This window comes from Leptinotarsa decemlineata, unplaced genomic scaffold, assembly GCF_025532065.1.
Source record: "Leptinotarsa decemlineata unplaced genomic scaffold, Ldec_3_MD MMD2_tig00000010_RagTag_RagTag, whole genome shotgun sequence".
Lineage (NCBI taxonomy): Eukaryota > Metazoa > Arthropoda > Insecta > Coleoptera > Chrysomelidae > Leptinotarsa > Leptinotarsa decemlineata.
The window spans coordinates 11758153-11771905 of record NW_027412538.1 but is presented as its reverse complement, the minus strand read 5'-3'; the positions used below and the strand labels follow the sequence as shown (position 1 = coordinate 11771905).

The window sequence follows — 13753 nt, the reverse complement described above, 5'->3', positions numbered from 1 at the left end:
AAAATCTGTGTACTATGAAATGCCGGCACCCATACTTTATTGATACCCAACCCCTTTTCCTCACAGTTCAAGTGGACTGCCCATTGCCACTCCTTCCTCTTTTTTGTAGAACTTCCCACCCCTTTGGAAATATGTTGGTGTTAGTAATAGGGGAGCCCAAGCGGGGATTTCGGGATTTACTAAAGTACGGCAGATTAATATACAGGGGGATACCTTGTACCCGGTTAAGTACCTCCACCAAATATGAGCCCCATATACAGGCTGATTCACGGTGGATGGCACATTAGACGTTTCTGGTGAACCAGACAACGGATCACTTTGAAAATTTAATGGAGGGCATATTCGGACATTCTCTAGCCAACTAAAATATTTTCGACAATGCGGTGTTGCCGCTTCTATTAGAAAGCAGTAGCAACTTTGATTTTTCAAATGGAATACTCTGCATATAATATTATTTTTGGAATCTCCAACAATTGCCCGACAACTTTTCTTGATATTTCCCTATACCTATCTGTTACCTTTTTAGAAATAAAAATTAATTTCAATTTTTTTCTTCGAAAATCATGACTTCTAAAAATGCCGATATCTTTTAGTTAAGAAGTACTATGATATCGAAATTTGGTTTGGAGTTAGGTGATACTTGGACACTTCCCACACGTCAGCCTAATCTCCGTTACTTCAATACAGGGTGGTAAAAAAATACAGTTTTTTCGTTTGCTTGAAAAAGTTGCTGAAATTTGATTATTTTAAATGGAACACCCTGTATATTATTGAAAATTCGGAAAGCTGCTGAAATTTGCTTTCTTTCTATGTATATCATACCTATACCTAACTAGTCAAGTTTCGGACTTATGAACATTTATTTGTGAAAATGTCCCTTCAGAATGGTATTTCCATTCGGTATTTGGTAAGCAGGCCATGATTACTATTTGACAGTAGCATTGTGACATTCTCCTAATAATATCGACATTTTCGTCACTTCAGAAGTTGCAAATACCTTCAAAACGATGGAACAAAACTATTCAAACGAAGTTCTTATGAATTTGTTTATTATTTTTGGACAGTGTGACAAAATTATCAGCAGAACATGTAGAAAGTTCAATGAAATGTATCCGAATCTACCGCCAATGAACCTCAAGAAATTTATACGAATTCAGAACAATTTCAATATGTTTGGATAAACTTTAAAAAAGCACCAAGAAACTTGAAATTGGAAATATTGATATGAATAATTATAAAAAAGTAAAACAATCATGTGGAATATTTCAAAATATGTTCGAATCGCTGGCCGTTCACTTCCAAGCACTTTAAAATGCGGGTGTTGACTGCTTTCGTGGTGGCAGATCTGATTTCATTGGGATCCAAATCTTCAAATGTTTGGGCAATCCTTTCTAACAATTCATCTCTCGAACGCACGGGTATTTTGTAAACTTTTTCTTTAAACATTCCCCACAAATAAAAATCTAATGGATTAAGATCGGGTGATCTTGCTGGCCAATTCCATGGTCCCAAGCGCCTCATCCACCGATCGTCAAATAGTCTATCCAGTTCTGCGCTCACTTCTCTTGTGCAATGTGCAGGAGCTCCGTCTAGTTGGTACCAACAGTTTCGATAATCTTCGAGTGGCAGATTATCCACGAAACTGTCTACAGTATTCTCCAAAATATTCAGGTAGCTTCTGGATGTTAATGACTCCTCGTATATCACGTACCTCAATTTGTTGTCCATCAACATGCAGAAGACATTAAAACTAAATTTTTCTTGAAATCCGGCTTCTTTTGTGACGTGAGGATTTTCACTGGACCAATAATGACGATTTTTTCTATTGAAAATCCCTTCTCTCGAAAATTTCGATTCATCAGTCCAAATAATTTTATTTAAAAAAAGTGGATCTTCTTGAATGCGTGTCAACAACATTTCACAAAATTCTACTCTCTGTTGAGGATCTTGAGGCTTCATTGCTTGAATTTTGGTGAATTTATAATCATGCATTTTATGTCTTCGCAAGATTCTTTGAACCGATGAATATTTTATACCCAAATCTTCTTCAGCACTTCTTATCGATGACTCGGGAAATGCGTGAAAATATGCTAAGACATTAATCTGGTTGTCTTCGAAAGTTACGGGTCGAGGCAAGTTTCTTGGTGCTTTTAAAGTTGATCCAAATGCATTGAAATTGTTCTGAATTCGTATAAATTTCTTGAGGTTCATTGGCGGTAGATTCGGATACATTTCATTGAACTTTCTACATGTTCTGCTGATAATTTTGTCACACTGTCCAAAAATAATAAACAAATTCATAAGAACTTCGTTTGAATAGTTTTGTTCCATCGTTTTGAAGGTATTTGCAACTTCTGAAGTGACGAAAATGTCGATATTATTAGGAGAATGTCACAACGCTACTGTCAAATAGTAATCATGGCCTGCTTACCAAATACCGAATGGAAATACCATTCTGAAGGGACATTTTCACAAACAAATGTTCATAAGTCCGAAACTTGACTAGTTAGGTATAGGTATGATATACATAGAAAGAAAGCAAATTTCAGCAGCTTTCCGAATTTTCAATAATATACAGGGTGTTCCATTTAAAATAATCAAATTTCAGCAACTTTTTCAAGCAAACGAAAAAACTGTATTTTTTTACCACCCTGTATTGAAGTAACGGAGATTAGGCTGACGTGTGGGAAGTGTCCAAGTATCACCTAACTCCAAACCAAATTTCGATATCATAGTACTTCTTAACTAAAAGATATCGGCATTTTTAGAAGTCATGATTTTCGAAGAAAAAAATTGAAATTAATTTTTATTTCGAAAACGGTAACAGATAGGTAAAGGGAAATATCAAGAAAAGTTGTCGGGCAATTGTTGGAGATTCCAAAAATAATATTATATACAGAGTGTTCCATTTGAAAAATCAAAGTTGCTACTGCTTTCTAATAGAAGCGGCAACACCGCATTGTCGAAAATATTTTAGTTGGCTAGAGAGTGTCCGAATATGCCCTCCATTAAATTTTCAAAGTGATCCGTTGTCTGGTTCACCAGAAACGTCTAATGTGCCATCCACCGTGAATCAGCCTGTATAAGGCCGCCTGTGACGGATAAAGGATCAGATTAGTAAAAAAAAATTGATCAACAGAAATTCTCGAGCGCGTCAGATTACGGTAGGGTGAGTGAATTACCTGCTAAAAAGTGTATATTCCAGTAATCTGACAATTTGAGAGATGTCTTTTTCTACATTGGAACCACGAAAAGAAGCTTGATGGAGAATAAAATTAACCAACCTTCTGGAAGAGAGCTTGAACATGGACACCACTGCTTTGGGTAATGTCTGTCGCGATTGCAGATGCAACATCAGGCCTAAAAACTTGCAAATCACGGCTTAGAAACGCGAAAACAACAGATGGTTCATCTGATGCCAGCTATGAAAACCCACATATACTAGAAACAAATATCTTCATCAGAATGACTTACCAGTAATTCCAGATTAGCCATACTCCAAGCAAATAAACGAGTTCTTTGGGGAGACGCCTTATACATCAGTTTTGATCTCTGAACATATATTTCTGCATTTTTTTTCTTGAGAGTGGCATATAACTCTTCAACTTTTCCAGCGGGCATGTGAAGATGGGTTTTCAAGAGGTCACCAATCTGACACAAAAAAAATCGATTAGTGTCAGAGACAAATATATTGTTTGCGAAATTTCGCAAATCAACGTTGAACAGTCTGGTTAATTTTTTGGGTTGTTTCGGCAGCGCATTGGTTCAATTTGTAGTCGTAGAGAAAGATGGCCGAAAGTGACATAACGACATCATAAAGTAATAAGCTGAGAAGAGGCAAAAAAATTAAAATTTGGAAAAAATTAACAACATCGATGTATAGAATACAAAATTCTCTATCAATCAGTAAACGACACAGTAAAATAAATATTTATTGTGATATGGAGCTACAAAAACAGACGACATTTAAAACGGACAAAACTTCTGAAATAACTTAATATCATACATCTATTTACCTTGTCTCTGAGCATCTTCTGCCTTTTCAAACTCTCATTATATTCGTCCTCCAGCAGTTCGAAATTGTCCCTCAGTTTTACTTCGAATGGATCATCGCTCATTTCGAATAAAAATTCTTTAACCTGTGGTTTCGGACAAATTAATATTTTCATAATGCAAATTCAGAACTAGCAGAAGGCAAAGTGAATTGAGAATTATATTATTTATGATCTTAGCGTCAAGTGTGTGAGCGGAGAAGCTCTAGAAAAACTCTTGAGAACTCACCTTTCAACAAGCATTTATTGAAGTGGTTTAAAAATAATAAAAACACAAATCTAGTATATATGGGAAAAATGCATAACCTCTGTCTCAGTATGATTCCGTTCATTATTGGAAAAAGTAAATGTATCTATCTAATTTTATTTTCAGTTGAATATATTTTGATATAATTTAAATATCAAACAACAAGCAACACGTTTGTTGACTGACCATAACAAATTTAAACTTTACAGTGATAACACTAGTTTACAGCCAATTTACGATTGTAATGCCAAAGGCAGGTCTTTGTTAATTTTTGGTCTCTAAATGCGAAAATTATAGTAAAAATTTCCCCCAACAAGTAGGATTTTTGAGCTATAATTATTTTTTTCACAAAAATTTAACAAACACGACATTTCAAATTTGCTTTTCCCCTAAATTGAGGAAATTGTTTAAAATCTGGCAACACAGCGGCTCTGCCCAGTATTCGAAACTGCTTCCACTGTATATGAGACTTGTAACGCCGCTTTTCGAACCTCCGATACTCGAAGTTTCCAGAAAATGCCACAAATACGGAACCGCTATAAAAGTAGCAGATTGACTACTCACGTATGTTGCCAAACCTGTGCAGCAAATCTAAGTAACTGGTTGAATGGCAAACGCTCTTCTATGCCTTTTGCAGTTCCAATGATTTGGCGAGAAACAACAAATCTACACAACGACTGTTAGTTTTGCATGACAAACGTGTCTGGTTTTTTCAAGAAAGAGCAAACACAAAATTGTATATCCGGGTATAGAAGAAGGCCGGTTCTTCATGGAGAAAGTTTACCAGTTCCAACACCCCCGGCAAATTGGGAGGAAGATTTGGAAATGTATGATGACCAGCCTGGTTCCCAGAAAAAGACGGTCCTTGTTTTCCCGAGAATGAAGGAAGAACACCCCATTTAATTGAACAACCTGAATTAAATGACCTAGTTCGGGACCTCCACTTGTCCAAAGAGAATGCTGAACTATTACAGTCTAGATTACAACAATGGAATTTACTAGGCCCTAAAACCAAAGTTACGATATTTAGGAACCGTAACCATGAGCTAACCTAGTTTTTTGCTATGCAGGATAAAATGTGTGTTTGTGTAAATCCAAATGGTGTGATGGAAAAATTAGGATTTGCACATAACCCGGACGAATGGCGTTTATTTATAGATTCGTCTAAAACAAGTTTGAAAGCCGTTCTGCTCCATAATGGTAACAAAAGACCCTCTATTTCTCTTGCACAAGCAGTTGCCATGAAGGAAACACACGAAATTGTAACACTTATTCTAAATGCAATAAGTTATAATACCTATAAGTGGCAAATATATGGTGACCTAAAAATCATAGGTCTATTACTAGGTCTTCAGGGCGTATTTACGAAGTTAACAGCAAAACTTAGCTTTGCCTTTGAAATAGTAGGGCAACACAGAGCCATTATCAAGTTAAAGAATGGCCTCCGCGAGAATATAGCTCTTGTTAATCCCAAAAACGTTTTGTTACCTCCATTAAACATTAAACTGGGGTTAATGAGAAATTTTGTAAAAGCATTCGACAAAGAAGGTGATGCGTTCAAATATCTTAAACACGTTTTTCCAAACTTAAGTGATGCAAAGCTCAAGGAGAAGGAAGGTATATTTGTTGGACCACAAATTAGAAAACTACTAAGTGATCAACAGTTTGATGAAAAATAGAATACCACAATGTAAACAGATTTAAAAAACCATTCACAAGCCTTCAGAAAATTACAAGCAACACTTCATTCTGAGGTTTTCACTACACAGTTTACAAAATCGTGACACGTGTTTCGCTATACTACAGCTTCTTCAGGCGTGTGTATACTCTTGTTGTTGTCTATTCTTTTCTTGTTGTCAGTTCTTTTTGTATATTCTTGTTGAAGAGAGTCCGTACCTGGGTTTTGTGCTTGTATAAATAATTCAGAATGACAAGACAGGTTTTGGAGATCTCGGCCTCCTATTTCTTTTTTTGAAGAGGATTGCTTTGGTTTGATAGTTCCATATTGATAATTTGAAAGTTCCAGTATATACATACCTGAAGAAGCTATTATATAGCGAAACAAGTGTTATAGTTTTATGAAATTGTGTAGTGAATATCTCAAAATAAAGTGTTTCTTAAAAACCTTATGGATTTTCATCAAGTATCATGTAGTACAATTCAATGGAAGAAACTGAAGCACCCTCTTAACTTCCTTAGAGATTGAAAACGATAAATACATAACTTACATTGATCAGTAAATCACCGGGTAAACTCTGTTGGCTGGTTTTATCTTTCTTGATGTTATGAATGATTTTCAGCCATTTAAATACAGACACCAACTGATTTTGAATGGCTTCTGCAAAGTTATGTTCATGAGGAAATACTGCTGTGAATAGATCGATAAAAATTCCGTATGTTTTATTGAATTTCAAGTTGAAGCTTCCGGCATCGTTTCGTTCAGCTTCGATGACAGGATGTGATTTGATTCTGTGGACGTCAATTCCCTTCAAAGTAAATATTTTTTGTTCGTCTATCGATATCAGTAGAGAAGTGTTGATGGATATATCAGAGGGCAGATGGATGTCTTCTATTTTTTTAGTTACTGACAGTTCTTCTGCAAAAATATTTGAGAAGTGACATTAATGAATCAATGAAAACTACTCTAGAAAAATTGGAATGTCTGTTCAAAAAATAAGGTGAATTTTTATTTTTCTCAGAAAATATATTTATTCATCACGTTCCATTTTGTCCCTTTCAAAGTAGTCCCCCTTTAATACATTACACCTGTGTCAGAGTTTTTTCCAACCCTTAAAGCAGTTCTGATATGCGCTTTGGAGTATGTTCTTGAGTTCTCCTTTCGTGGTTCTCTTCGAACTTGGGAACAATTAAAAGTCACAGGGAGCCAAATATGGTGAATACAGTGGCTGAGGCATGATTACCGTATTGTTTTTGGTCAAAAAATTACGAACAAGTGATTCCCCATAACAATTTGCGTTGTCATTCACATCTTCTGGATCTCCTGTGCAGAGACGGCTCGTGCATTGGAGAACAGGGGAGGCTAAAGTCATAAAGACTATATACACACAGAAAAGCCCGCCGAAGGCGCGAAAATTTTTATGTTGTTGCACGCTTTGCTTAATACTAAAGTTAGGGCATGGGCATGACAATTCGTAAAAAGTGCATGAGGAGCTATGGACTTTATTTAGGTTGTAAATCATTTAAATGGCCGGCCATGACCGGCGCCCCATCATAGGTTTGCGCAATTAACTTTTGCCTAAAATTATAGGTGTCACACGTACGAATTAAAAAATTAAACAAATCGTCAGCTGTGCGCCCAGATGGAACATCATGAAAACCCATAAAACGTTCTATCACTTTACCATCTTTGACATATCTAAAAACGATTGAAAGTTGTGATGTACAGGTAATATAGGTAGTTTCATCAATTTCCCATGCATAAAAATAAACACTTTCAATCACCTAGCTTATATTTTCCTTAATAATATACGCCACACTCTCTATAAGCTCATTTTGGATGGTTTTTGAGGTGCCCAAAAACGCTACCGTTTAAAAAAGTGCCAAATTGTGAATCATATTTGCCCCATAACATTAAAAGTTCCTTGTTATTGCCGCGATTAATCGAATCTTCGGTTTCATCGTGTCCACGAAAAGCTAATTCTTGGGAACCCAAATAAATCGTAATATCGATGTCTTTTTAAATTCGACCTATTTTCCCTAACCTGATTATTAAAAGAAATAATGGCCTCTTTTTGAGCTGAATCTAAAGCTGTTGCTTTATTTTGTTTGCTAAACAATTTTAATTTACAAGACGAAAATATATGCTCCTTAGATTTAAAATGTCTTTCTGTAGAACGAGGTAAATTTTTTCAATCGGAATATCCTATTTCAGACCACGTTTGGTATTCGGTTTGTACAGAAAATAAAACACGGGGCCAACAAAAAAGTTTTTCTCGTTTAATGGAGCCGGTTAACCAATCGCATTTATTGTACCAACTAACATTAAATCCTCGATTTTGTCGATTATCTGACGTTTTAGTTGAAATTAAATTTGGTTGAGACCTTCCCAGAGTTTTAATAATGTAAAATTTATCATCATAAGATAAAAACTTGAAATTATTTGTCAGCAACCAATCGACTATATCGTCAGATTTTTTAATTTCGTCCAAATTATCCATAATAAATGAAAAAAAAAACTTATCGAAAACTGAAAACACCTTGAAATTGAAAGAAAACACTTTAAAAACACATTAAAAATATTACCAAAAAGCACTGCTATATATAATACAATACTGCCTGTTTTATACACAAATAACAAATATTATCAAGAAACACTAAAACGATTTTCCGAAATATTTTTCAGTCCCGGTCCGTCACGTCAACCGTCCGAATAATTAAATAAAAAATAAACGCAGTCGTACACTAACGGAGACCAACTGGAGGCTAGCCTCCTCTAACGCTATAATTTCTGCAACTGAAATTACAAATCGGGACATATATCGCTGGTTGGATCGGTCTCGTGGAGCTTGTGTATTTTAAAGCGGTCGGAGGCTTGGCTCCCTTGCAACGTTTGGCATTTATTATTTCGGGTTGATGGTTTACTCGTTATTCATTCATGGGCGGTGCGTTTGAGTTTTGTTGATGCAGGATACAGTGTGGTACGTACTTCGTAGTGAGTGATAGTGTTTTTCGGGCATATTATGTATTTATATTAAAAATTAATGGTAAAGTAATGATAACCAAGCATTTTTAGAAAAAAATAATCATAATTATTTGTCAATATCTTTTAATTTATTGCGATGAATAGCCTCAAATTTTATGGGGAGGCTAAGCCTCCCTTGCCATCTCTGACGAGCCGCCGCTGCTTCTGTGAAGAGCTTGTACCACTTGTAAACATTTTTCTGACTCAGAGTACAGTCACCGTATGCCACTGTCAACATTTCAAGTGTTTTTTGACCACCTCATTCCATTTTTTTCACAAAATTTGATGCAAATTCTTTTTTCCGGTAGCAGAAGACCAAAACAGATTTAACTTTTATGCCTCTCACCAACAAACGAATCTGCTTAACAGACGAAACTGTGAACATATGTTCAAGACGCTTGTACCAACATAACAAAAAATCGCTAATCGAATATACATAGCCCGCGAAATTTGAATATCGACCTTATTTTTTGAACAGTCCCCATACACCGGCTTCTTATCTATGAAAAATGCATCTAGTAATGAAATTATACCTTACCTAAAGCTATTTTTGCATTGTGGCTCGGACTAATCTCAATATGAAATTCAAATTTTCCAAAAATGTTCAAAGTGTTGAAACATTTTTGTTTTACTGCTCCACCGTCTACAATGTCCAGCTCTTTTTTCACACCTGACAAAAACTCCATCACATCTCTGACCAAGAGCAGAGACTTCAAATGGAAATTCGTTGACCAATGAGTTTCAACTGTTTCTAACAAAGTAAGAGTTGTTTCTTTGGGTTTCTCTTCCAAATTTCTTACTTCCAAAAGAGCAGTGTTGATAAACACTTTGTAATTAGAAATGTCCTCAGTTTGGATACAGGTGTAGCCATCACCATTACTGTTCAAACTAAATATTTTGAAGCCTTCAAACTTCACATTTACCGCGTTTGCTGATTTTCGTACTTCATCGATAGTTTTATCTAAGCTGATTGTGTTCATGCGGGAAACAAAATATTCTGAAAATGAGTGATATATAACTAAAGTCTATCCAAATCCAAGATAGAGTAAAACAAAACAAAACCGAAGCGTGATGTTCACGTGATCACCCAGTGTCAGATAGAAAGGGCAGCGTTCATTGGTGAATTCACCTTCTTGGTACGAGTTCGGTACCAGCACAGGGTTGTAATCAGTCGTTTGCGTATTTGTGTGGCGTGCGTTATAGTATATTGTTTAAAATTGTTTTCCAAGATGTCCAGTACAGACACTGCTGATGACACTGTGAGCTATCCTCCGAGTCCAGCCAGGAAACGACCCAAAAAAAGACATTTGAGTGTTGAGATGAAAGAAGTGATTTTAAATGTGTTCAAGAAAGAGATGGAAGAAATTGAGACATCGACTGTCGACGAAGTCGTATCGAAAGTTTCCGATAAAATTGGAGTGTGTTGCGCTTCGATTTACAATGTTTTACGGGAATATAAACAAAATCATACATTTTCCAAACCGAATACAAATCAGAATCGTCAAACCATTATAAAATCAATAGATGATGCTGATAAACATGCAATCAGGAGGAAAGTGCATGAGTACTTTTTCAGAAATGAAATACCCACGATAGACAAAGTACTCACAGAAATAAATGAAGATGTTTTATTGCCAAGTTTTAAGCGGTCAATATTCCATAAAGTATTGAAACATTTGAATGTTGTATGGAAAAAATGAGGGTGTGATAGTTCATTATTGGATAAAGAGGAAATTGTGTTATGGAGGAGAGAGTATTTGACCAAAATTAAATATTATAGGGAACAAGAGCGAACAATTTATTATATGGATGAAACCTGGGTAAATACTGGTCATACTGTGAAACTGTGACCCCATCTGGGAGGGACTTTCTATATGGACTATCCACCGGATTAACAAATCCATCAGGTAAACTTATATCTATATAAAGACCTGCCTCAATCTCAATATATAAAAAGTAACCCGAGTATTTGTTTTATTTACTTACATACCTCTTCATAATTTCAGGTAAAGGAAAACCGCTTATTATTTGTCACATCGGCAATGAGAATGGGTTTGTTGCTGAAGGGCTGTGGTGTTTCGAGTCGAAGAAAACTGGAGATTATCTCGAAGAAATGAACGAGAAGATTCCGACAACGTCTTCAAAGAAGGTTGAAATCCAAAATTGGCTGCGATCAAAGAATATTACCTTTGAAGACTCAATGCTAAGAGTACAGCTACTAAAAATTGTCAAGGAGCGCAAGCTTGAATACCAAAAATATATAGTCGATGAGATGGCAGCAGGCCAAAACAAAATTGTCCTTCGCCTGCCTCCATACCACTGCGAGCTCAATCCCATCGAGTTAATATGGGCGGATGTGAAGAATTTTGTAGCTCAGCATAACACCACGTTCAAATTTGCAGATCTCAAAGTACTTTTTGATGAGGCTTTGAAAAGAGTCACAGCGGAGAAATGGGAGAAGTGTGTTCGGCATGTGATATCGGAAGTCGAGACCAAGATGTGGAAGCTTGATAACATAATAGAGGCACAAATTGAGCCACTGATAATTCAGATTGGTGAGGATGACACTACTGATGAAGAGACAAATTCATCCAGTTGAATGATTTTGATTAATATTCCTTTTGATTTTACATAAAATAAAAATTATCAATAAAGAAATAATTACGTCTCTTTTCATATAATGCTTAAGTGCGCTGTGAAACATCCAATGAAAATCTTTTTATATTACACATATTATCTGCATTTTTCCCGTTAAACTGCAAAACTTGTGCATTTCACTCGTTATTATAAAAAAGTTTTCCTAAGTATGATATAGCATTTGCGATCAACAAGATGTTGGTTCTGAATACGACCCTGGCCAATTCTTGGGATTTTCAATATCACGTGCGTAGGGCATGTCAATGTTTACATCCACTCTATCTTGGATTTGAATTTGCTTTAGAATCAAAAAAGTCAAAAATAAATTGACAAACATGACAGATTTTCAAAAGAAATATGTTACGAGAGTCCTTACCTCGGTTTTGTGCTTGCATAAAAAAGTTAAAATGAGTTACTACTAAATGACAAGACACATTTTGGAGATCTCGGTCTCCTATTTCTTTTTTTGGAGAGGACTGCTTTGGTTTGATACTCCCATATTGTTTGAAACATCTGGAAATGATAATTTCTTATTTCTGGAAACTATGTTGAAAGCAACTTCCAAAAGAAAGTCTACCCCTTCACTTACCTAAGTGCTAGTAATACGTAATCTGCGAATTCCAAAGACCATTCTAACTGAATAGTATCAAGAAGTGATTCTAACCTCACTTCCTGGTTTGCTGAAGTACTGAGTTTGATTACTCCCATTCCCAAATACAGAGGAGTACCCCAGATGTGCGTCACTTTGGAAACGTTAGTATCTTGGTTCCATTCTTTGAACGACCACCAGAGGGAATCAACTGAAAATTCCATGGCCCAATGACGATCTCTCAGAAAAAGATTGGGTATATAAGCCTTGAATGTAGATCCTAGAAATGTAGAAGATATACCAATACTTTTTTCACATAATTGAAATTGATATAAAAAACCTTCGCCAATCAGGACCAGAAAAAAACGGCCTTCGTCGACTTCATCGAAGTCATTCATTACTCTTATTAGGTGTTTACATGAATTTTCTATTTACTTGCCTCTTTTTTCCGGAGACTGATCCAGCATTAGTCTTACTCTATTGAAACCAATTGACGAGTCTTGATTTTTCAATCTAATGACTGCCAGCACCTGAAATAGTTCAGCACAAAAACTTATGTTCAGTTTCTCTATGATTTTTTCGAAAGCCGAAGATCGATATATCCTCAACCTATCCCTTCTCTTCTCAGTATCTTCCAATATCATAGGAGATATTTCTTGATGGCTTCTAGGAAAATTCGTAGAGACCCACTTGTAAATCAAGTTATGATCATAGGTCAGTAGTAAACAGTTTTGTTGGAGGTAAATGTTCAATGAGTTCTGTATCGACTAAAAATAGAATACAATTTCAACAAACTATTTGTGTCCCCTAAATTTTTCATCTTGTTTCTTACCTTTGCATCGATATTGAGATGTTTGAGTTCCAATAGTTTTTCTTTACTATTTTGCAAAAACAAATCGGACATATAGAAATTGAAAAGAACAGATGAATCCTCTGATACCATTTTATCATCGATAGGTACTGATCTACAATTCAAAGCCAATGATTTCAAAGAAGAGCTGTACTCTATTTGACTGTTGTCTTTGACTCCAGTGAGAGACGTTTCGTCTATATACAGTGAACATTTCTGAAATCAAAGGAGAGTTATAACATACCAAAATAGGTCATATCTCACCTTTGGAATAATAGGTTTCAGTCTTTCAAAAATATCATCTTCACAGCTACTCGAGTTATATCTAGACATCTTTGGTATTTTTTCACTTTTAGAACTTTGTGCCAAGTTATAAAAACCGCCATTTATAACTGCTCTACTGTGGGACATGTTTATATCAAGTTTCTGAAAAATAAATGTCTATTGGAATTCAAAATCACAACATATACATATTGAGAGCTAGAATATTCATAAATTGAGAATATTCAAATAAGTTGATAATGGTTGATGTCATACTATTTCTATATATATATATATATATATATATATATATATATATATATATATATATATATATATATATTAATGACATCAGTTTATGTCAAAATTGTGACTTTATGAATTTATTTGCTGATGATACAATGTTAACAACATC

The 13753-nt window shown here is 35.4% G+C and overlaps 1 protein-coding gene across 3 annotated transcripts in view; it reads right to left on the bottom strand.

Moving 5' to 3' along the window:
• The window catches only part of hob (bridge-like lipid transfer protein family member hobbit), a 50349-nt gene that overhangs the window by 32038 nt on the left and 4558 nt on the right, over positions 1–13753 (bottom strand). For all 3 annotated transcript variants that reach the window (XM_074171457.1, XM_074171458.1, XM_074171459.1), the window contains exons 5-13: positions 13342–13503; positions 13060–13293; positions 12667–12994; positions 12228–12507; positions 12015–12151; positions 9540–9998; positions 6528–6895; positions 4017–4139; positions 3475–3651 (exon numbers count right to left, since the gene is read on the bottom strand). In XM_074171457.1, coding sequence (XP_074027558.1) covers positions 3475–3651; positions 4017–4139; positions 6528–6895; positions 9540–9998; positions 12015–12151; positions 12228–12507; positions 12667–12994; positions 13060–13293; positions 13342–13503 — 2268 coding nt within the window. The remainder of the gene's footprint in view (positions 1–3474; positions 3652–4016; positions 4140–6527; positions 6896–9539; positions 9999–12014; positions 12152–12227; positions 12508–12666; positions 12995–13059; positions 13294–13341; positions 13504–13753) is intronic.